The sequence below is a fragment of the Nerophis ophidion genome, linkage group LG08, assembly GCF_033978795.1.
Source record: "Nerophis ophidion isolate RoL-2023_Sa linkage group LG08, RoL_Noph_v1.0, whole genome shotgun sequence".
Taxonomy (NCBI): Eukaryota; Metazoa; Chordata; class Actinopteri; order Syngnathiformes; family Syngnathidae; genus Nerophis; species Nerophis ophidion.
This window is the reverse complement of record NC_084618.1, coordinates 35,181,854-35,206,795: the sequence shown is the minus strand read 5'-3', so window position 1 is coordinate 35,206,795 and position 24,942 is coordinate 35,181,854. Positions and strand designations below refer to the sequence as shown.

The 24,942-nt window shown below is 42.8% G+C and overlaps 2 protein-coding genes, 1 long non-coding RNA gene and 1 other non-coding gene across 4 annotated transcripts; 2 read left to right on the top strand and 2 right to left on the bottom strand.

Moving 5' to 3' along the window:
• Positions 1 to 5,089: 5,089 nt before the first annotated feature.
• LOC133557699 (gastrula zinc finger protein XlCGF17.1-like) lies at positions 5,090 to 14,787 on the bottom strand. Its single transcript, XM_061908402.1, has 2 exons — positions 14,645 to 14,787; positions 5,090 to 6,109 (listed from the first exon to the last, which is right to left on the bottom strand). The coding sequence occupies exons 1-2, from the start codon at positions 14,697 to 14,699 to the stop codon at positions 5,163 to 5,165; spliced, it is 1,002 nt and encodes a 333-aa protein (XP_061764386.1). The 5' UTR covers positions 14,700 to 14,787; the 3' UTR covers positions 5,090 to 5,162.
• Positions 14,788 to 16,556: 1,769 nt separating this feature from the next.
• Positions 16,557 to 20,570, bottom strand: LOC133557695 (gastrula zinc finger protein XlCGF57.1-like). Its single transcript, XM_061908394.1, has 2 exons — positions 20,165 to 20,570; positions 16,557 to 18,040 (listed from the first exon to the last, which is right to left on the bottom strand). The coding sequence occupies exons 1-2, from the start codon at positions 20,217 to 20,219 to the stop codon at positions 16,734 to 16,736; spliced, it is 1,362 nt and encodes a 453-aa protein (XP_061764378.1). The 5' UTR covers positions 20,220 to 20,570; the 3' UTR covers positions 16,557 to 16,733.
• LOC133557696 (uncharacterized) lies at positions 20,359 to 24,916 on the top strand. Its single transcript, XR_009807830.1, has 3 exons — positions 20,359 to 20,633; positions 21,574 to 21,642; positions 21,739 to 24,916. It is a non-coding gene; the product is annotated as an uncharacterized LOC133557696 (long non-coding RNA).
• trnan-guu (transfer RNA asparagine (anticodon GUU)) lies at positions 20,909 to 20,982 on the top strand. Its single transcript has one exon. It is a non-coding gene; the product is annotated as a tRNA-Asn (tRNA).
• Positions 24,917 to 24,942: the final 26 nt, after the last annotated feature.

Genomic DNA, 24,942 nt, shown 5'->3' with positions numbered 1-24,942 from the left:
ATTTGAGAACCACTGCCCTAGCTCATAACATCACAGTATGTATCTGTGTAAATTGTAGCTGCCTGGAGAAATCGAATTATTATTGTTATTACTTATGACTGATTTATTTACTTAATTCTCATTTTATTCATTTATATTTCTATTTTGATTTTGTGTTGAAAATAAAAATAAACACATTTAAAAATAGTTGTTTTTTGAGAAATCCTTTCTTGCGGCCCAGCCTCACCCAGACTATGCATCCAGTGGCCCCCAGGTAAATTGAGTTTGAGACTCCTGCTCTAAATCGTGGAGCAGTTGTGTTTTTTAAAATTTAAAATTCGATCAAAGTCGGTTGAATTAAGGTCAAACAGTCAGATTGGGTCCACAGAAAGATTAGATTAATTAAAAAAAAAAAAAGAAAACGGTCACAGGTAAACATTAAAGCGTTGGTCTCACTCCTGCAAAAGTACACTGAAACTGAAACAGTCTTCTTTTTACAAATGCAAGACTGCTGCCACAGCACAGCAGCAGCCTCGCCGAGAACCTCGCACTTTTGATCCTAAATGTTTTAAACCGATAACTCATTTAGATCTCTACTAAATCCATTTTATAATAGAAATCCCACATACAAACACACTAAATAACTTCAAAATTGTGTGTGTGCATAAGCATGCTTCAAACATCATTTATTCCTAAAATTGTATTTTCCTTCTCTTGTGGAGAGGTATTGTACATTTCTGGCCAGCTCTATATTGGCTTTTTACGTGATGTTTGCAGTTTGAAAATGTACGAGATTTGTTGGTTTCTGTTAGGAACTCTGAGAGGTAGTTGTGACCCCAAGATGCAGGAAACAGGAGGGCGAAGTGCGGGTAAGAGTCTTTTATAGAACTCCAAATAGGAGCAGCAAAAGGTCCACAACATAATCAATCCTCCAGCCCTGACTAGCAGGCGAGGCAGGCATAAATAGCAGCGTGATTGGCAACTGCAACCAGGTGTGCCAGGCTGCCAATCAGGGACAGGTGAGGAAAATGAGCGTTCAGGGAGACATGCAGGAGGTGGAACAAAAATAAGCGCGCTGACAGGAAATAAACACCAACTAAGGAAACATGACCAGACCTGAAGTGACAGGTCGTCACGTCACAAGTTTTCAATATTTCAGAATTAATGAACAAATAATTTGTGTGTTCTCTATTTGTGTATTATTTTGACCGATCTTTTCTGCAGTACTCTTTGAATCCTTCCCCCATATCTCCACACAGTATCTCAGGTCTTGTAACACCAAAGAACAGTACAGACTATGAAGTGACTTTTGACTCAGAAGTTATTTTGTCTTACTCCATACTGAAATATTTATTGCACTTTATAGACAGCGTTGCTCAGATGGTGGAGCAGCTGTTTCAGCAACTTTAGGGTTCCTGGTTTGAATGCGTGTTCCGCCATCCGTTGTGTCCTTGGGCAAGACACTTGACCTACTTTGCTCCTGATGGGTCATGGTTAGCGCCTTGCGTGGCAACTCCTCCCATCAGTGTGTGAATGAGTGAATGTGACGTATAGTGTAAAGTGATTTGGGTATTGTGCAGCTATAGTAAAGCACTATAAACAAAGACTATTTACCATGTTGTATGTAGTTGAGTGGTTTCCAGCTCATTTTATTGTCTATTATGACTCCTTAAAATCAGTTTTCTTGAACCATGTCAATGTCTACCCTATCTATTTGTATTTGTGTTTGACTATTTGTCTTATCTTTTCCACAATATTTTACTTTTACTTACCGTGGAGAGGCGGAGCCGGCGAACGAGCAGCGGGGCAGGGCACGCTGGGGCCCGGCCCAAGATGGCGGTGAGGAGGCGGAGAATGTGGCCGGGTGCAACGCCGCAGTCAAGTACAGGTGCGTGGTTTGGGCACCGGTACACAATTACCATTTGTCCTCACACTGTATAAAAGGGGAGAAGGAGGAGAGAAATGTTAATTGCGTACCGGTGCGGGATCCACCCACCTGCACTTGACTAGCGGCGTCGCTCCGCTCGGCCCCATTCTCCACTTCCTCGCCCCACTGCTCGTTCTACGGCTCCGCCTCTCCACATTTACATTCAAAGGTAATCATTTTTCATCAAAACAGTTTTAGGTTTTTCATTTCTACCTGCACTATTTTCATGTCTTCCTGTGTGTTTTCCACTGAGTCGAAGGTGATATCTGCAAATAGTTTTAACTTGAGGTCTAGATTTATTAGTTTTTGGCCCAGAAGTGACCATCGAGGTAATAATAACAACAACTAAGCAGTCTGATGTGTATTCTCCTATGCTCACATATTGTGATTCCTGTTTATTAGCGTTTCACCCAATTCAGAACCAATCCCCTAATGCCGTATCGTTTTAGGATATCGTGATTGTGTCAAATGCTTTTGAAAATCCATGTTAACATCCCCGCATATAAAAACATTTTGGGTTATTATCTGTGTAAGTTGTTTTGATCCAGTCCATGCATTTTTCTGACTAATTTTGGTGTTCTGTAAAAGCAAGCAGCTGACAATGAGAATAGTTCTTCTCCTGGTGGACTTCTATCGTTATACACTCTAGTATGTTTTCATTAGCCTTTGTTTGATCTTTTACTACCTGATATTATTTTTCACATACTACATAACCAGGATCTTCAGCTCTCACTGGATCAGTTTGCAGCTGAGATGAGAATCAGCACCTCCAAGTCCGAGTCCATGGTTCTCAAATGGAAAAGGGTGGAGTGCCATCTTTGGGTTGGGGAAAAGATCTTGCCCCACATGGAGGAGTTCAAGTACCTCATAGTCTTGTTCACGAGTAGGGGAAGAGTGGATCGTGAGATCGACAGGCGGATCGATGCGAGTCTTCAGTAATGCGGACGCTGTACCGATCCGTTGTGGTGAAGAAGGAGCTGAGCCGGAAGGCAAAGCTCTCAATTTACTGGTCGATCTACGTTCCCATCCTCACCTATGGTCATGAGCTTTGGGTTATGACCGAAAGGACAAGATCACGGGTACAAGCGGCCGAAATGAGTTTCCTCCGAAGGGTGGCGAGGCTCTCCCTTAGAGATAGGGTGAGAAGCTCTGCCATCCGGGGAGAGCTTAAAGTAAAGCCCCTGCTCCTCCACATCGAGAGGAGCCAGATGAGGTGGTTTGGGCATCTGGTCAGGATGCCCCCCGTACGCCTCCCTAAGGAGGTGTTTAGGGCAAATCCGACCGGTAGGAGGTCATGAGGAAGACTCTAGGACATGTTGGGAAGACTATCTCTTACGGCTGGCCTGAGAACGCCTCAGGATCCCCAGAGAGGGTCTGGACAAAGTGGCTGGGGAGAGGGAAGTCTGGGCTTCTCTGCTTAGGCTTCTTCCCCCGCGACCCGACCTCGGATAAGCAGAAGAAGATGGATATATATATATACCCCTACTCCACCCCCTCTTATGGTTTCTGTTAATCATACTTGCCAACCTTAAGACCTCCGATTTCGGGAGGTGGGGCGGAGGTGTGGTTTGGGGGCGTGGTTAAGAGGGGAGGAATATATTTACAGCCTTTCCCGCCTCGTGGCTACTCTCCCTGGCCACCTACGGGATGTGTGTCGGGCCCCACCTGGATTAGCTGCGCCCTTGGACGTGCTGGCCCCCGCCAGGTTCGGTCTTGTGAACGCAAGATCTTTGACAAACAAAACCTTTATCCTGAAGGATCTCTTCACTTCCCGCGGACTTGACTTCCTTTGTGTGACGGAAACATGGCTGAGAACCGGTGAGTCCGCCTCTCTTAGTGAACTTCTGCCTCCGGAGTGTTCCTACTTCATTTCTCCGCGTTTGTCTGGTCGAAAAGGAGGAGGATAGCAGTCATTTTTAAAAATGACTTTAAATGCCGTCAGATCAGCCTACAATCCTCCTTTTCAAGCTTCAAACCGTGCATGTTTGAGTTAAAGGGGGCGTGGCCTCCAGCTCCAGCTGAATTTCGGGAGATTTTCGGGAGAAAATTTCTTCCGGGAGGTTTTCGGGAGAGGCGCTGAATTTCGGGAGTCTCCCGGAAAATCTGGGAGGGTTGGCAAGTATGTTGTTAATGCAGTTAAATTCATATTCTTCCAACTCAAACTTGAGTCCCTTTTCTACATCAAGCCATGTCTCTGTAATTGTAGTTACTTTAAAAGGTTCATTGTCTCAAGAAGTTGGCATACATGCTTCTGCTATTGAAGTGTATCATAGATTTGAATGTGTGTTTTTATTGTTCCACTGTGTAATTGTGACGAATACTGCTAATTGTTAAAGTTAAAGTACCAGTGAAAGTCTCACACACACTAGGTGTGGTGAGATTATCCTCTGCATTTGACCCATCACCCTCACCCCCTAGGTGGTGCGGGGAACATTGAGCAGCAGCGTTGGCCGCGCCCGGGAATCATTTTGGTGATTTAACCCCCAATTCCAACCCTTGATACTGAGTGCCAAGCAGGGAGGTAATGGCTCCCATTTTTATTCTTTGGTATGACTCGGCCGGGGTTTGTACTCACAACCTATCGATCTCAGGGCGGACACTCTAACCATAGGCCACTGAAATACTGCTAATTGTGTGGAAAAAAAATTGTGTCTGGGTCTATGTCATCTGGTTCGAGCCACGTATTGTCGGCATGATGAAGGGTCTTGTAAACATTGTCATTACTCACCGAAGATGTTGTTTTCTGAGTAGGGCCTGCAGAGTGATTTTTTTCATTAGAGATTGTGTGTGACATATCACGGGATGGGAGGAGGAGGAAGCAAGTAATCGTGTATCAGAATTAATTGTATGCGTAATGTTAGCACCTAGTAGGTTGCTGCCTGGAAAGTTTGGCTGTATTTTGTCTGGCCGGAATATACTGTATAACGTACAATGAGGCACGCAGTTCACTGGCTCAACTTCGAAACGAAGCGGCTGACTCGGGGCCTAACCTCACCAGCCATGAACCTCACAGCACGTCACTGAATAAATGTATCTGCATGATGAGTTAGGACTAACAGTAACATTGCCATGGCAAAGGCCACAGGACAGGTAGACCAGCAGGAAAGAGGAAGAAGGAAGCTTATGTCTTATGTGTCACAACATACAAACAAAAGAGGTCTGACAAAAGCAGCGTGAAGATGCAATATTTTAGTGGTGTATTAAGTTAGAAGTGGAATAAATGTTCCGCAAGTGCCACATGACAATGCCAGAACCACTAGGTGGCACTGTTCCCTTCTACACACTTGTGCCTTTTAAACTGCGAGTGCCAGGTGAAGCGCTGCTCGCAAATGTCACAGCCGAATGGTTTCTCTCCAGTGTGGGCCACCATGTGCGTGGTCTTGTGACCATTCTGAGAGAACCTTTTGCCGCACACTGAGCAGGCGTACGGTTTCTCTCCGGAGTGCGCCGCCACGTGTCTGGTCAGGTGACCCTTCTCGGAGAAGGTTCGCCCGCACAGCGAGCAGGAGAAAGGTTTGGCGCCGGTGTGCGTGCGCATGTGTATGTTCATGTGGCCTTTTTGAGAGAAGCTCTTGGCGCAAACGGAGCAGCTGAAAGGCTTGGCGCCGGTGTGCGTCCGCATGTGCTGAACCAACGCGTTGCTCTTGGCGAAGCTGGCGTCGCAAACGGAGCAGGAGAAGGGTTTCTCCCCAGTGTGGATCCGGAAGTGAACCACCAGATCCGAGCGCTTCCGGAATCTTTTGCTGCAAACGATGCAACTGAAGAGTTTCTCAGCGTGGACCTTCTTGTGCCATTTCAGGCTCGACTTGGACAAGAAGGTTTTCCCACACTGCGAGCACGTCAGCGACGCTTCGTGAGGCTCGAACTTCTCGCCCGCAGCCGCTTCTCTGTGGTCGCCGGGGTTTAAAGCGGGCGCGGTGGTGCTGATCCAGCTGTCATCGCTGACGTCCGTGTCACCAGATTCCGACGTCACATCGTCAGCCTGAACCAGCGAGCCCAAGATAAGATCAGCTTCTTGTCCACTTGTCGCCTCCCTGCCGCCATGAAGCCGTGACCACTCGGCTCGCTCTTCATCTTCTTCACTCTTCCTCTGGAACTGGCTGATGTCGGACTCCTCTTCTTCCTCTTTCAGACGAGGGGGCTCTGGCTCCTCCTGCTGCTCCTCTTTCACAACGACCACCTTGAGGACGTCTGATGGCAGCACTAAAAAAAACGCACGCATTAATCCGAGGAAACACTGGAAGTCTTGTTCATCAGTAGTAGTCCCTTTAAATATTGTGGCTTCACTTAATAACGGAGTTTGTCCAAAACGTAGATTCTACATATTTGTGGTCTAAATCAAGTGTTATGTCTTATTTATGTTAAAGCACCACTGATAGTCTCACACACACAAAGGGTGGTGTAATGACCCTCTGCATTTGACCCATCCCCTTGTTCCACCCCCTGGGAGGTGAGGGGAGCAATGAGCAGCAGCGGCGCGTGAGAATCATTTTTGGTGATTTCACCTCCAATTTCAACCGTTGATACTGAGTGCAAAAGCAGGAAGTATTTATATTTATTACAGTGCAAGATTGTTTTGTTTTCTATTACTATGCCGTGGCGATCGATAAAGATATTTACAAAGCGGAACTTCTGTTTCCGGATTAGAGCTAAATGCAAAAAACATGTCGGCTAATCTTGGCGCTACTGCAGCTTCACCACAAAAATCTATTTGACTAACTTCAGTGTTCCTCACATAATACTAAAATACCTGTGGCGGAAGAGGCATTACCACAGGCCTGGGGGCCACATAGAGAGAAAAAAATGTGTTTGGGGGCCAGTAAATCTATTTTTAGGAACACTAATACAAAACCTCACAATAATATCTGACTGAATGATTAAAACGTTATGACAGACTGCCTCAAAGAAAACGTAATGGAATTTTAATATTATCTATGAACCATAAAACATTGAATATTGACAAAATATGAACGTCACACCCCTTTTGATCGACATATTTTACAATCAAGTGAAACGCAACAAAAATGCAACAAACAGTGAAAAATTAACGCGAAAGGTACCAAATAAATCCACCTACAATCTGATGTATCTGATATTTGCTGGATTTCCTCCAGGGATCAATTAAGTACTTTCTATTATATTCTATACATCACTAAGCTTTAGAATTTTGTTGTGAAATCTCCTTCCTTCCTGCCCACACTGCTTGGTGCCTCGTCTGAGCTGCTGTAACTTAGATTACCATAATAACTAATTAGATTACCATAGTAACTACTGGTATATCATCCATAAGCACAGATTCCAACCATTGAAATACTTTGTATAGTTCAAGACTTACGGTCATTAGAAAACATCACTGCACATCATAATGGCAGCTACAGTTTCCATCCTAATGATCTAAAAAAATTATTTAGGGATGTCCGGCGGGCCGGATTGAAAAGCTCAACGGGCTGCATGTGGCCCCCGGACCTTAATTTGTCCAGGTCTGCATTACCAGGTCAGTGTTATATGTAGGCATGTGAACACCATTTTTTTTTTTTAATAAATAGAAAATTGACAAAAAAAGTAACATTTCTGTCTATGCAAACCTCTGAAGAAAATCAAGACTACGTTTCCTGCAATTGGGTGCATGTCTACACTATATTTTACTGTTAGGTTTAATCTCATGTACCAACCCCTTTTGCCTGTCTTTTGGACACATTTGTGTCCCATGAATGTACCACAGATTTGTTTTGTAAATAATTTATTATTAGAGATGTCCGATAATGGCTTTTTTGCCAATATTCCGATATTGTCCAACACTTAATCAATACCCATATCAATTGATACCGATATATATAGTCGTAGAATTAACACATTATTATGCCTAATTTTGTTGTGATGCCCCCCTGGATGCATTAAACAATGTAACAAGGTTTTCCATGAATAAATCAACTCAAGTTATGGAAAAAAGTGCCAACGTGGCACTGCCATATTTCTTATTGAAGTCACAAAGTGCATTATTTTTTTAACATGCCTCAAAACAGCAGCTTGGAATTTGGGACATGCACTCACTGAGAGAGCATGAGGAGTTTGAGGTGGGCGGGGTTAGGGGGATGGGGTTGATGGGTTATACTTGTATAGCGCTTTTCTACCCCTTTTTAGGGAGCCCAAAGCGCTTTGACAGTATTTCCACATTCGCCCATTCACACACACATTCACACACTGATGGCAGGAGCTGCCATGCAAGGCGCTTACAAGGACCCATCAGGAGCACGGGTGAAGTGTCTTGCCCAAGGACACAACGGACGTGTCTAAGATGGTACACGGTGGGGATTGAACCATTAACCCTCAGATTACTGGCACAGCCAGTCTACCAACTTTGCCACGCCGTCCCCAGGTGGGGGGTAGGGGATAGCGGGGGAATGGGTGTACATTGTAGCGTCCCGGAAGAGTTAGTGCTGCAAGGGGGTCTGGGTATTTGTTCTGTTGTGTTTATGTTGTGTTACGGTGCGGATGTGTTTGTCATTTTTGTTTGGTGTGGGTTCACAGTATGGCGCATATTTGTAAGCGTTAAAGTTGTTTATACGGCCACCCTTAGTGTGACCTGTATGGCTGTTGACCAAGTAAGCCTTGCATTCACTTGTGTGTGTAAAAAGCCGTAGATATTGGCGCCGGTTGATTGATTGAAACTTTTATTAGTAGATTGCACAGTCCAGTACATATTCCGTACAATTAACCACTAAATGGTAACACCCGAATAAGTTTTTCAACTTGTTTAAGTCGGGGTCCACGTTAATCAATTCATGGCACGCGGATGCAGTGCCTTTAAGGTTTATTGGTGCGCTGTTCTTCTCCCTACGTCCGTGTACACAGGGGCGTTATAAAATTTTCAATATCACATTTTAAAGCATTTATCGGACGATATCGGACATTTCTATTTATTATCATTGGAAATGTCATGTAAAATTTTATAATATGCATGCTAAGAACTCAGAAAATGTTTACCTTTCGGAAACTCTATCTTGTAGCCAAGCCACCTCAGGTAATATAGTTTATCAGCCACATCAAAAATATACCTTCTTGCTGGATACTAATAAATGCTCCAGAGCAGTGGGTGTCAAAACCATTTTAGCTCATGGGCCACATGGAGGGAAATCTGCACACTGCCGGAATATTAAAATCACAGAATAAAAACTAAAAAATAAAGACAATTTAAGATTGTTTTAGTTGTCTTACTTTGGCCAAAAATAGAAAAGACACATTCTGAAAATATTATAGTAAAAATATGGGGGAAAAATACCAGCAGCGGTAAAGTTTAGATCCATGAAGGAAAGAAGAAAGGGAATGAAGGTTTATAACTGAATACATTTACATTTGCAATTTTTTTTTTTTTCATTTTTTTTTTTTACAAATTAAGTAACGTTTATAACAATCTTTTTCCAAAACACAATATAGAATGTGAGATATAGCAGGATAATGCATACATTGTTTTCAAAACGGTTACAAAAAAGTGGGACCCCAAAAATGTACTGTAGCACCCCATTTTTATGACTTGATGGGGTCCCCAAGACCCCATTTTGAAAATTCCTAGCGCCAACACTGATGGTGTATTGGTGCGTGCAAAACAGCAGCAGGCCGCTGTGGCCTGCGGGCCGGTTCTAATACTACTCTAATATCATCCTGGGGGATAGTGGATAATTCATGCAGATCCCGCCCGCGGGCCTTGACTTTGAAACCTCTGCTCTAGAACTACAACTGGTTCGGAACTAAGAGTGTTCGGATGGTAATTATCCAAATATGATTAGCAGCAAAGTAGATGGCCGTCAACGTTGTGGCTCGGAGAACACTGAAACACTGAACTTTAGGCAGAACAACTTTTTGATGAGCTTCATCTTCAACTCCTGCCTTGTCAATAACCCATATCCTCACTGATGACACGAGCGTTATCGCAGCATCGGACACGTTGCAACGCTTTAGGCTAATAAGACAATGAACTGGCATAATGGAGATGAATTAGTTTTAATTCTTCAACATCAATAACATGGTTTAGGCTAGAGCGATGCGGAATGGAAACATATACAAGCAATCCCAACAACACGGAACGCTAACAACAAAAGCTAATGATCATTGTGCGACTGTTAAGTTGACCAAGTTTTTGCAAAACAACACATATCCATGGTTTTACACCTGGAAGCTTAATTCTAACTTGGAGAAATGATCCAGGATGTGACAGTTAAAGGGGAACATTATCACAATTTCAAAAGGGTTAAAAACAATAAAAATCAGTTCCCAGTGGCTTGTTGTATTTTTTGAAGTTTTTTTCAAAATTTTACCGGTCCCGGAATATCCCTAAATAAAGCTTTAAAGTGCCTTATTTTCGCTATCTTCGAAACCACTATCCATTTCCCTGTGACGTCATCCATCCATCCATTTTCTACTACTAATTCCCTTCTGGGGTCGCGGGGGGCGCTGGCGCCTATCTCAGCTACAATCGGGCGGGAGGTGGGGTACACCCTGGACAAGTCGCCACCTCATCGCAGTGTGACGTCATACAGTGCTGCCAATTCAAACAACATGGCGGTTACCACAGCAAGATATAGCGACATTAGCTCGGATTCAGACTCGGATCTCAGCGGCTTAAGCGATTCAACAGATTACGCATGTATTGAAACAGATGGTCGGAGTATGGAGGCAGATAGCGAAAACGAAATTGAAGAAGAAATTGAAGCTATTGAGCGAATAGCTATTGACGCTATTCGGCCATAGCGTGGGTGTACCTAATGAAGTAGCCCATAGCATGGCTGCCTTATTAGCATCGCCGGTAAAATGTGCAAACCAAACGATCAGGACTTTCGCATCTTGTCACACTGGAGCAACTTAAATATGTCGATTGGTAAGTGTTTGTTTTGCATTATATGTGGGTATCTAGTTTCAAATGTACATACAGCTAGCGTAAATAGCATGTTAGCATCGATTAGCGTAGCATGTTAGCATCGATTAGCTGGCAGTCATGCCGTGACCAAATATGTCTGATTAGCACATAAGTCAACAACATCAACAAAACTCACCTTTTGTTGAGTTTTGTTGACTTAATCGTTGCAAATGCATCTGCAGGTTATCCATACATCTCTGTGCCATGTCTGTCTTAGCATCGCCGGTCAAATGTGCAGACACTCTGGTATATTCAATGGGGGTCTGGCGGCAGATTTCTTGCCAGTGGTGCAACTTGAATCCCTCCCTGTTAGTGTTGTTACACCCTCCGACAACACACCGACGAGGCATGATGTCTCCAAAGTTCCAAAAAATAGTCGAAAAAACAGAAAATAACAGAGCTGAGACCCGGTGTTTGTAATGTGAAAATGAATATGGTGGGTGTGTTACCTCGGTGATGTCACGTTCTGACGTCATCGCTAAAAGACCGATAAACAGAAAGGCGTTTAATTCGCCAAAATTCACCCAATTAGAGTTCGGAAATCGGTTAAAAAAATACATGGTCTTTTTTCTGCAACATCCAAGGTATATATTGACGCTTGCATAGGTTTGGTGATAATGTTCCCCTTTAAGAATTTCCAAAATTGGGGAAATACTTCTGTCAGTACACTGCATTGACAAGTGAGGCAGTTCTGGATTATTGCATCTAAGGTGCATTTAAGGTGGCTTGCTGCAGCACTGATAATATGAGTCCGTTATTTGCACTGCCACAAATAGATTGGTCACGACCTGTGAAGTGAAGGTCGGCATCATTTCTTTCTCTCTGGCACTCATCGAGAGTGGACGCTTCCCTTTCCTCTCCGTTATCCATCCTTCTTTCTTCTTTTTCTTGTCTTGTCTTAACTTGTTTGTTGCCTCTTTTTGCACTGCTCTCCCAATCAACATTGGAACTATTTAACTGGCCTCAACGACATTGACAAGATCTTGGATTTAGGGGAACCTGCTTGTCGTGACGGAGCGGTTGTTGCTGGACACACGACGGACTCCTGGGAGAAGAAGGAGTGCCGCGTGCTTGGTGACCCTTTTTAGTCGAGGACGTGAAAATATCCACCAATTCGGGATTATGACAACAGGACATCTGCTGATTGGAGTAAGCGTTGCTCTGGTTTGTCGACAAATTGGAAGTTGCTGGCAGTCTTCAAAGTACCCCAAAGCTGCCACAAAATGATTGGGGAATGCGGAAACAACTGTGGACACTTGTGATTTCGGATCACATGGAATTGTCTGCCCCGCAGGTTTGAAGAAAAATCATAGCCAATTTAGAGTGAAAAGCAAATTCAATTTTCACTCGTATGCAAAACATTCTAACTTGGATTGCTTCCCTGGCTTCGAGACTCTCCCGAAGGACAGTGCGGCGAAAACACAACTAACTCCCTTCTTGTCTCTCATGGACACACACCTGTTGTTGTTGACTTTGGACTAACGACTGCACAACATCAAGGCAGCGAAAACAGAGACACACTGAAGGCTTACACACAAACATTCATCCCAAAAAATATACGCCACACACATACATAGCCCCGCCACCCCCAATCCACGACCTCGACGCAAATCCCATAGGGGTGATGAAAGGATGGTCAGCGCCTGAGAGCTGCGGCCTACCACCATGACCCCGCATTCCTTTCCATCTGTTGCTAGATATCTCGAGATGTATGTTGTAATATGTATATGTGCTTTGCTATTGAGGTTTTTTTCCCCACTCCAGGCGGGGGCCTCTGAGCAGCCCAGTCTAGATCATATTTTTTTACTCATCCTTCCCCAGCGTTTTACCTTTTTCCCCATCTTTTACGGGGCGCCTTATGGCGACCCATCAGCGTTCCTGTTCTGTAACCCTGTACACTGTTTGTTTGTCTAATCTTGTACAGGTTTGTGCTGAAAACAAAGTTTTGTTGTACTTGTGCAATGACATTAAAAACCTATCCTATCCTATTATTACTTCAAATATACATCGGACACAGCATGAAAAGGAAAATACAGGAAGTATTTATTGCATTAATCTAAGAAAAATACAAGGAGTCGAGCAAGGCACAGGGGAGACGAGGCGTGGAAGCGTGCAGAAATCTCCACAACCGTGCAGCTTGCATGTCCATCCATCCATCCATTTTTCTAGCGCTTGTCCCTTTCGTTAAAGTTCATCTTTGTTAAAGGCCTACTGAAACCCACTACTACCCCCCACGCAGTCTGATAGTTTATACATCAATGATGAAATATTAACATTGCAACACATGCCAATACGGCCTTTTTAGTTTACTAAATTGCAATTTTAAATTTCCCGGGAGTTTATTCTTGAAAACGTTGCGTAATGATGACGTGTACGCTTGACGTCACGGGCTGTTAGGAAATATGAGCGCTGCACACACACACACAGCTAAGAGTCGTCTGCTTTAACCGCATAATTTTCCTGAAGGAATTCTCCTGAAGGTATCAATAAAGTACTATCCATCTATCTATCTATCTATCTATCTATCCATCTATAATTATACAGTATTTTGGACATCTGTGTTGCTGAATCCTTTGCAATTTGTTCAATTAATAATGGAGAAGTCAAAGTAGAAAGATGGAGTTGGGAAGCTTTAGCCTTTCGCCACACAAACACACGTTGATTCCTTGTTTAAAATTCACAGAGGTGAAACTTTACAATGGATCACAGCGAACATCGATCCCGACCGAATGTCAACCAGCAGGTTTCGGTGAGAAAATTGTGGTAAAAAGTCGCTTCTTACCGGAGATCAGCTGAACTTGTGCCGCCCATAAAGCTGCCGTCGACTTCCCTGAGACACTGCGTGTCAAGACACCCGTGGACACACACCTCTGACTATCAGGTACTGTTAAACTCACTACAACACTAGCAACACAATAGAAAGATAAGGGATTTCCCAGAATTATCCTAGTAAATGTGTCTAAAAACATCTGAATCCGTCCCAACACAATCGCGTTTTTTTTTAACTTGTTTTTTTTGTTTTTTTCTAGTCCTTCACTATCAATATCCTCAAACACGAATCTTTCATTCTTGCTCAAATTAATGGGGAAATTGTCGTTTTCTCGGTCCGAATAGTTCTTTTTGTTGGAGGCTCCCATTAAAAACAATGTGAATATGTGAGGAGCCATCAACATGTGACGTCATTGTCTGCGACTTCCGGTAGAGGCAGGGCTTTTTTCTTAGCAAGCAAAAGTTGCAAACTTTATCGTGGATGTTCTCTACTAAATCCTTTCAGCAAAAATATGGCAATATCGCGAAATGATCAAGTATGACACATAGAATGGACTTGCTATCCCCGTTTGAATAAGAACATCTCATTTCAGTAGGCCTTTAAAGTACCAATGACTGTCACACACACACTAGGTGTGGTTAAATGTGTCCTCTGCATTTGGACCCATCCCCTCATCTGCATTAGGGCAGAAGGCGGTGTACACCCTGGACAAGTCGCCATCCTAATTGCATTATTTACATTAAATTTGCTGTGGTTGCATAAAAAAATATATTTTAAAACAAGCTTTCCAGGGACAAGTGGATCCCTGCTTTGTAACAGCTTTAGATCGGCTGCTTTAACGCAACCACTAGATAAGTGTGTGATTGCTGAACAAGGAGGTAGAGCATAAGGAAGCATTATAAACACACTGACACCAAAAGCGTGCAGAAAAGAGTCATTGCGTCAGCAAATGAAAATTGAGCTTGCAGCGTCTCCGTGCATGTTATGCTAGCATTAGCTTAGCATATATATATATGCTATGGTCGTAAACATTGTAAGGAGTAAAAATGTCACAAACCTTCCGTTTGTAACTGTGTCTCGGGATACACACTTGGTGGCAGCTCTCGATCCATCTCAGGTTTAAACTTAATGTTTACGTCTTTGTTTTATTTTTTCACGCTACCATTGTCTCTAGTGGGCGCGACCCCTGTGCTTGTCTCAACATCCGGAAACACTTTTCAAAATAAAATTCACAGCCGCGACTAGCAGTTAAACTACTAGAAAGTATCCGCGGCGGGTCTTTTTTTTTTTTTTAGTTTATTTAGAATTTTTTCTCCGGATATTCCTATTCGGTTACTTTGTTAGGAATCGGAATGGTCTTATTTATTTTAATTATTTAAAGTAACACACGTATAGTGAGTTGGTGTCTGACTGTGACGAAGCCATGTCCAGACTTGACAATTGTTGTATAGAATACGATTTAATAAGGACGTATCCTATTTAATGTAATAATATTACTGATTTTTGTGTCTTTGACTCTTTCTTACAATGTTTTTTGGCGCCCGCTAGGCGTCGTGGCTTTTGGCTGCCTTTGCAACGCTTGTATTCTTCATGTTAAGGTTAAAGGCCTACTGAAACCCACTACTACCGACCACACAGTCTGATAGTTTATATATCAATGATGAAATATTAACGTTGCAACACATGCCAATACGGCCGGTTTAGTTGACTAAATTGCAATTCTAAATTTTCCGCGGAGTTTCTTGTTGAAAACGTCATGGAATGATGATGCGTGCACGTGACATCCCGGACTGTCAGGAAATATTAGCTCAGCACAAGTTACGGCTAAAAGTCATCTCTTTTCAACGCATAGTTACACAGTCATTTGGACATCTGTGTTGCTGAATCTTTTGCAATTTGTTCAATTAATAACGGAGACTTTAAAGAACAATGCAGTTGGTGGAAAGCGGTGTATTGCAGCTGTCTTTAGCACCGAGACACAGCCGGGGTTTCTTTGTTTTTAACAAAGAGCGGTCAAGCGAACATGTTTCTCTACGTCAACCAGCATGTTTTTGGATGGGAAAATTGTGATATATATCTTATCGGGGACATCATTGGATTATTCGTCCTCCTGCAGCCGCTGTTTAAAAGGCAGCTGTGAGCTTGGCTCCTTGGCTTCTCTCTGAGACACTGCGTGTTCACCGCAGCCATCCGACCTCGAGGTATGTCTTTACAATCTCACTAAAACACTAATAAAACAATAAGCAGATAAGGGATCTTCCAGAATTATCCTAGTAAATGTGTCTAATTACATCTGAAATGTTCACACTGCCGCCTCTCGGAGCCGTTGCTTTTTTTTAAAATTGTATTATTTTTTTTTCTAGTCCTTCGCTATCAATATCATCATCCACAAATCTTTCATCCTTGCTCAAATTAATGGGGAAATTGTCCTTTTTTTCAGTACGAATAGCTCTTGCTGCTGGAGGCTCCCATTAAATACAATGTGAGGACGTGAGGAGTCCTCACCCTTGTGACGTCATCGTCTGCGACTTCCGGTAAAGGAGCGGCTTTTTTATCAGCACCAAAAGTTGCAAACTTTATCGTCGATGTTCTCTACTAAATCCTTTCAGCAAAAACATGACAATATTGCGAAATGATCAAGTATGACACATAGAATGGACCTGCTATCCCCGTTTGAATAACAAAAACCTAATTACAGTAGGCCTTTAAAGTACCAATGATTTTCACACAGACAATAGGTGTGGCAAAATTATTTTCTGCATTCGACCCATCACCCTTGATCACCCTCTGGAGGTGAGGAGAGCAGTGAGCAGCAGCGGTGGCAGCGCCTGGGAATCATTTTTAGTGATTTAACCCCAAATTCCAACCCTTGATGCTGAGTGCCAAGCAGGGAGGCAATGGGTCCCAATTTTAGTCTTTGGTATGACTCGGCCAGGGTTTGAATTCACATGTATGCAGTTCTCCAGTGAAGACAATACTTTATTAGATGTAACAAGGAACAGGATACATCACACACCTGTCAGTAAATGATGCGTACCACTGAAAGAGTAGAAAACAAATTATATAATGTCATGTCCATCACTTTTACTTCCAATGATGACAACATCTTGTTGTTTCTCTACATGGACCTCATTCATCAGCTTGGGTCAATGAGGAAAATGTGTCCTTGTGTGTCTCATCATGCTTCCCTTTTGAGAGAACCTTTCATTGCACACTGAGCAGGAGAAGGGTTTCTCACCAGTGTGCGTCCTCATATGTCTCATCATGTTCTTTTTCACAGAAAAACTCTTAGCGCACACTGGACAAGGGAAAGGCTTTTCTCCTGTGTGTGTCCGCATGTGTATCATCATGTTTTTCTTATCTGAGAACTTTTTCGCACAAACCGTGCATGTAAACGGTTTTTCTCCAGTGTGTGTTCTCATGTGCGTCATCATATTTTTCTTAATTGAAAAAGTTTTAGCACAAATTGGACAAGCAAATGGTTTTTCTCCAGAGTGTGTCCTCATGTGCGTCATCATGTTTTTCTTCACTGAGAAGGTTTTGGTGCAAACTGAGCAGGAAAAAGGTTTCTCCCCCGTATGAGTCCTTATGTGTCTCATCAAACTGCACCTCTGAGAAAATCGCTCGCCGCAAGTTGTGCAGCAAAAAGGTTTCTCTCCGCTGTGCGTTCTCATGTGAATCATCATATTTTTCTTATCAGAGAATCTTTCACCACAAACCGAGCAACAAAAAGGTTTTTCACCAGTGTGCGTTCTCATGTGAACCGTCATGTTTTTTTTGTCAGAGAACCTTCTAGCACACACTAAGCAGGGGAAAGGTTTCTCTCCAGTGTGAGTTCTCGTGTGTTTCACCAAAGCTGATCGCCGACGAAAGCTTGCGTCGCACTCTGAGCATGAAAAAGGTTTCTCTCCTGTGTGTCCTCTTGTGTGTCTCATCAAACTGCCTTTTTGGGAGAAGCTTCCGCCGCAAACCGAGCAAGTGAAAGGTTTCTCTCCAGTGTGAATGCGACGGTGAACTATTAAATCTGAACGCTGCTTGAACGTCCTGCTGCAAAATGAACAAGCCAGAGTCTGGTCTCCTGCGTGGGTCCTCACATGTCTCGTCAGATTTTTCTCATGAAAAAAACTTTTGTCACACTGCGAACATTTCAAGGGTTTGCTGTGGTCCCCTTCCGAGTGTTTGTTAGTCTTTGGAGGTTCTTCAGTGTGGTCGCTGTCATCACTGTCAGTAGATTGTGACGTTGTGTCTTCACAGTCTGATGATGGACTTAAAACATAGTCTTGACGACTGGTCTCCTCACTGCAATGAAGTTGTAACCACTCGGCTTGGTCTCCGTCATCTCCTTCACTTTTCACACAGAACTTCTCTGCTTCCTTGTCTTTGTCTTTCACACGAGGGGGATCTGGCTCCTCCTCTTTCACAACAACCACTTTGAGGACATCTGATGGCAGCACTGAAACAAATCAAATCCCATCAATTAAATTGATTAGAAGGCAATTACCAAACAACTCCACCTCACTCATAAAATGCAAAGTGTGTGTTTTTTTTTCATAGGCACTTAAATATTGCATGATGGGCAAATATACATATAAGTATATATATATATATATATATATATATATATATATATATATATATATATATATATATATATATACACACATACAGTGGGGCAAAAAAGTATCTGGTCAGCCACCGATTGTGCAAGTTCTCCCACTTAAAATGATGACAGAGGTCTGTAATTTTTATCATAGGTACACTTCAACTGTGAGAGACAGAATGTGAAAAAAAATACAGGAATTCACATTGTAGGAATTTCAAATAATTTATTTGTAAATTATGGTGGAAAATAAGTATTTGGTCAACCATTCTCACAATGGAAGGAGGTTTTGGCTCAAAATCTCACGATACATGGCCCCATTCATTCTTTCCTTAACACGGATCGATCGTCCTATCCTCTTAGCAGAAAAACAGCCCCAAAGCATGATGTTTCCACCCCCATGCTTCACAGTAGGTGTGGTGTTCTTGGGATGCAACTCAGTATCCATCTTCCTCCAAACACGACGAGTTGAGTTTATACCAAAATGGATACATGGATGATACAGCAGAGGATTGGGAGAATCTCATGTGGTCAGATGAAACCAAAATAGAACTTTTTGGTATTAACTGAACACGTCATGTATGAAGGAAGAAGAATACTGAGTTGCATCCCAAGAACACCACACCTACTGTGAAGCATGGGGGTGGAAACATCATGCTTTTGGGGCTGTTTTTCTGCTAAGGGGACAGGACGATTGATCCGTGATAAGGAAAGAATGAATGGGGCCATGTATCGTGACATTTTGAGCCAAAATCTCCTTCCATCAGTGAGAGCTTTGAATGGTTGACCAAATACTTATTTTCCCCCATAATTTACAAATAAATTCTTTAAAATTCCTACAATGTATATTCCTGGATTTTTTTTTCACATTGTGTCTCTCACAGTTGAAGTGTACCTATGATGAAAATTACAAACCTCTGTCATCATTTTAAGTGGGAGAACTTGCACAATCGGTGGCTGACTAAATACTTTTTTGCCCCAATGTACATACAGGTGAGAATAATCAATTAAATATGTCATGTGCATGTATGCCCTGGCAAACCATTATCATAATTTCATGACCGAAGCAAAAAAACTTTACACTTTTATACTGAAATAAATACACCTACAACTCATTAAATGAAAATATAGGAAACAAATACAAGCAACGTTAAAGTTTAGATCCATGAAGGAAAGAAGAAAGTGGATGCATGTTCATAACTGAATAAATTTACTTATGCATGCAAATGTGTTTTCTTCTATTTTACTTTTTAATGAATTGCGTAACGTTTATGACAACCTTTTTTCCAAAACTCAATATAGAATGTAAGCTATAACGGGATAATGCATACATCCATCATTTGTTTTCAAAACGGTTCCAAAGAAGTGGGACCCCAAAAATGTACTGTATGTGGGCCCCATTTTTATGATATGATTTTGAAAATTCCTAGCGCCAACACTGGATATGTAAGATAGTTTATCCCAAAATACGATAATTGTAAGCTTCTGGGACGATAATGTGCCCCTTCCCAAATGGTAACACTGCTTCTGCGGCCCGAGGGTGCAGAAACCACCCTGCACTTTTATTGGGGATACAGCATAATAACCAGGAAATATTTAAATGAGTTACACAAGAACGAGGTAGAAGATAAACCCATTGAGATGTGTACAAAATGCGTCTTATGTCAGCAAAACATTGCAGCAGGAGCTAGAGGCTGCGAGTAGTCTTATTGTGAATGTTTAGCTTATTTTAGCTTGTTGGACATAGCAGTGGCTCATCCATCCATTTCTACCGCTTATTCCCTGTTGGGGTCGCGGGGGGCGCTGGCGCCTATCTCAGCTACAATCGGGCGGAAGGCGGGGTACACCCTGGACAAGTCGCCAACTCATCGCAGGGCTAACACAGATAGACAGACAACATTCACACTCACATTCACACACCAGGGCCAATTGGCTCAATTGTTCGTAAAACACGTCAGGAGTTGAAATTTTACAAACCTTCACGTTTTAACTTGGGTTCGGGGTTTAAAACGGATTGACGACGTTGATCCATGTTTTTGTTTTCTTTTAAACCGAACCGTTTCCCACGATTTGGCTTCGTCGAGTTGTTTTCTAAACATCCGAAAAATGTTTTTCAAAATAAAAGAAACTGCTGCGAATAGGCGCCGTTGATGCGCGCGGTCTAAGACTTTACTTTGAAAGCTTGCCCAGGCATCCGCTCTCGCTTGCTATTGTTTGGCGTTATAACCATAATTTAACTTTACAACAAGATACACAGTTCAGTTTTCGTCTTTTGGCTTTGTGGAATTCGAGACGCTAAACATATTCGCCAGCCAGCGTCTGAACGCGGCCTTCGTAGAAACATTTGAATACTTTGAGAGGACACTTATGGAATAGGAAGAGGAGCGCCATAATTGGAAGCTGCTAGATGTTTTTGTAAGAGCTTAAATAAAACGGCCATACACAGGTGTGTCACATTTGAACACATTAACTTAAAGTCTGCTCTGTGGCCCAAGAAAGGAAGGTTATGGCTGACGTATTGAAGTGGGAATTCGAGACACGATGGAAAAAGAACGTGACTATGCTTCAAAGATGGCGACATCAAACTAAAGAGATAGTTGCGCCTTCAACTCCAACCAAATCATCCATCCAATGATCCATTCTTTACCGCTTGTCCCTTTTGGGCTCAGAGCATTGGGAAAATCGACAAGTAGTCAAAACGTTGAAGGGTAGTGCTACAATGTCTCTGTGGCGCAATCGGTTAGCGCGTTCGGCTGTTAACCGAAAGGTTGGTGGTTCAAGCCCACCCAGGGACGAATTTCTTTTACTACGAATTGATTAACGTGGACCCCGATCTAAACACATTAAAAAACTTTTTAGGGTGTTACCATTTAAAGGCCTACTGAAATTAGATTTTGTTATTCAAACGGGGATAGCAGGTCCATTCTATGTGTCATACTTGATCATTTTGCGATATTGCCATATTTTTGCTGAAAGGATTTAGTAGAGAACATCCACGATAAACTTCGCAACTTTCGGTGCTAAGAGAAATGCCCTGCCTCTACCGGAAGTCGCGGATGATGACGTCACATGTTTGATGGCTCCTCACATATTCACATTGTTTTTAATGGGAGCCTCTAAAGAAAAGTGCTATTCGGACCGAGAAAACGACAATTTCCCCATTAATTTGAGCGAGGATGAAAGATTTGTGTTTGAGGATATTGATAGCTACGGACTAGAAAAAAAAAAAGTGTTAAAAATAAAAAAACGCGATTGCATTGGGACGGATTCAGATGTTTTGGACACATTTTCTAGGTTAATTCTGGGAAATCCCTTATCTTTCTATTGTGTTGCTAGTGTTTTAGTGAGTTTAATAGTACCTGATATTCGAAGGTGTGTCTCCACAGGTGTCTTGACGCCAGTGTCTCAGGGGAGTCGACGGCAGATATGGACGGCACAAGCTCAGCTTTTCTCCGGTAAGTACTGACTTTATAACCACAATTTTCTCACTGAAACCTGTTGGTTGACATTCAGTAGGATCCATGTTCGCTTGACTGTGCTCTGATCCATAGGAAAGTTTCACCTCCAGGAATTTTAAACAAGGAATCACCGTGTGTTTGTGTGGCTAAAGGGTAAAGCTTCCCAACTCCATCTTTCTACTGTGACTTCTCCAATATTAACTGAATAAATTGCAAAAGATTCAGCAACACAGATGTCCAAAAAACTGTATAATTATGCCGTTAAAGCAGACGACATTTAGCTGTGTGTGTGCGCAGCGCTCATACTTCCTAAAAACCTGTGACGTCTTGCGTACACGTCATCATTACACGACGTTTTGAAGATGAAATTCCAGGGAAATTTAAAATTGTAATTTAGTAAACTAAGAAGCATGTGTTGCAATGTTAATATTTCATCATTGATATATAAAGTATCAGACTGTGTGGTGGGTAGTAGTGGGTTTCAATAGGCCTTTATTGGTCAATTGTACAAAATATACTAATAAAGGAATCAATCAATCAATCCTCCAACTTTATTCTAATGAGTTCCGGGCAGGGTGGTGCATGGTCATCCTTGCTCTGCTTGAGGGTTTTGAAACTCCCGCCTTTTCGCTTGGTAAAGACACACATTGATGACGTTTATTCTCGGGCCAATGAACACAGGCTTGTTAAAGGCCTACTGAAACTAGATGTTTTTATTTAAACGGGGATAGCAAGTCAATTCTCTGTGTCATACTTGATCATTTTGCGATATTGCCATATTTTTGCTGAAAGGATTTAGTAGAGAACATCGACGATAAAGTTTGCAACTTTTGGTCGCTAATAGAAAAGCCCTGCCTTTACCGGAAGTATGTGCGTGTGACGTCACGAGTTGCAGGGCTCCACAGATATTCACATTGTATTTAATGGGAGCCACCAGCAGTAAGAGCAATTCGGACCGAGAAAGCGTCAATTTCACCATTAATTTGAGCGAGGATGAAAGATTCGTGAATTAGGATATTGATAGTGAAGGACTAGGGAAAAAAAAAAGCGGCGGCAGTGTGAGCGTTTCAGATGTAATTAGACACATTTACTAGGATAATTCTGGAAGATCCCTTCTCTGCTTATTGTTTTAATAGTGTTTTAGTGAGATTTTAAAGATTGTAAAGACATACCTCAAGGTCGGATGGCTGCGGTGAACACAAAGTGTCTCAGAGAGAAGCCGAGGAGCCAAGCTCACAGCTGCCTTTTAAACAGCTGCTGCAGGACGACGAATAATCCAATGATTTCTCCGGTAAGATATATATCACAATTTCCCCATCCAAAGACATGCTGGTTGACGTAGAGAAAACATGTTCACTGGACCGCTCTGTGTTAAAGCTTCACAACAAACAAAGAAACACCGGCTGTGTCTCGGTGCTAAAGACAGCTGCAATACACCGCTTTCCACCAACAGCATTGTTCTTTATAGTCTTCGTTATTAAATGAACAAATTGCAAAAGATTCAGCAACACAGATGTCCAAAATACTGTGAAATTACGCCATGAACAGAGACGACTTTTAACCGTGTTTGGTGCAGAGCTAATATTTCCTGACAGTCCGTGACGTCACCCGTACACGTCATCATTCCGCGACATTTTCAGCAAGAAACTTGCGGGAAATTTTAAATTGCAATTTAGTAAACTAAAAAGGCCGTATTGGCATGTGTTGTAATGTTAATATTTCATCATTGATATATAAACTATCAGACTGCGTGGTCGGTAGTAGTGGGTTTCAGTAGGCCTTTAAAACTAAAGCTAAAAAACAATATTCACATTTTTTTTAAATGAGACAAATTGTTATGTTATAAGACTTTTTTATTTTGTTTCGTCTGTATTTTTGTATTTTATTTTCTTGAACATATTTTGTTCGTTATGGATTTTTTTTATATGTCTGTTACGTTTTTTATTTATATACGCGCCACTTAAGATGTCCTTCCCTTCCTCTCCAACCTCAAACAGTGGTACGGAGAGGACCCCACATGCCCCCTTTGTCCATCTCCAGCTAACCTCAAACACATTCTGGTTGTCTGCAAGACAAGTCTGTCATAAGGGCGCCACATCTGGCGGCACAACCAGGTTCTGAAGTGTCTACAGCCACGTTAGAGGCCAGAAGAGTGAAGATCAATGCCTGTCCCCGCCAAAAGTACATCATACAGCCACAAGAGAGTTAATCCGAGAAGGTGCAGAGTCCACCAAAGGCCATATACCAGACATAGGCCAGCTCGGAATGGCTCGTGACTGGAAAATGGCGGTGGATCTTGATCAAAAGCTCTGCTTTCCTTCAGAAATAGCCAGATCAAACATCAGACCAGACCTTGTGCTCTGGTCCTCCTCACTGCATATTGTGTATAGAATAGAACTCACGGTTCCCTGGGAGGCTGCGGTGGAAAAGGCATTCGAACGCAAAAGCCTTAAGTACACCGAACTGGCAGCTGATGCCAAGCAGATTGGTTGGAAAGCCAAGGTCTGCCCAATGGAAGTTGGCTGCAGAGGTTTTGTGGGCCGGACAACCATCATGCTGCTTAAGGACATCGGAGTTCAAGGCCAAACCCTGCGAAACACCATCAAAGCCCTCTCAGGAGCGGCAGAGACAGTCAGTCGGTGGCTATGGGTGAAGAGGAGAGACACCATCTGGAGCTCTAGTAAGACCTACATCACATAATGGTTAGAGGCAGAGGGGGGCTCACCTGGGATGCCAGGTGTTGCTGATGAGCCCTCTGGAGGTGTCGTGGGCCTATCATTGAAACGCCGGTGAAGGAGGATGCCCACCTGATGACCCCAATGAAGCTGACAACCATTCCCCTTCCTCCTCTCTGTCCCCCATCTTGCAATCCCACCCAACCAAGTCCAACACCATAACCGTTCTGAAGCAGCTCTGAAGGAGGTAGCCTATTATTTCCACTCTACTCAGGTTATTTTGTATCATGGGATTGTTCTATCTAGGCCTAAAATTTAACTAATTGTGGCACAGGGGTTAGTGCATGTGCCTCACAATACGAAGGTCCTGGGTTCGATCTTTCTGTGTGGAGTTTGCATGTTCTCTCTATGACTGCATGGGTTCCCTCCGGGTACTCTGGCTTCCTCAAACCTCCAAAGACATGCACCTTGGGATAGGTTGATTGGCAACACTAAATAGTCCTTTAGTGTGTGAATGTGAGTGTGACTGTTGTCTGTCTATCTGTGTTGGCCCTGCGATGAGGTGGCGACTTGTCCAGGGTGTACGCCGCCTTCCGCCCGTGTGCAGCTGGGACAGGCTCCA

What these genes read in the sequence shown, in the direction of transcription:
- LOC133557695 (XM_061908394.1), bottom strand. Translation starts at nt 20,219, where the DNA reads ATGGATCAACGTCGTCAATCCGTTTTAAACCCCGAACCCAAGTTAAAA. An exon ending in ACCCAAGTTAAAACGTGAAG is followed by an intron (nt 18,041 to 20,164) that starts GTTTGTAAAATT and finishes GATTTGTTTCAG; the next exon opens with TGCTGCCATCAGATGTCCTC.
- LOC133557699 (XM_061908402.1), bottom strand. Translation starts at nt 14,699, where the DNA reads ATGGATCGAGAGCTGCCACCAAGTGTGTATCCCGAGACACAGTTACAA. An exon ending in GACACAGTTACAAACGGAAG is followed by an intron (nt 6,110 to 14,644) that starts GTTTGTGACATT and finishes CGTTTTTTTTAG; the next exon opens with TGCTGCCATCAGACGTCCTC.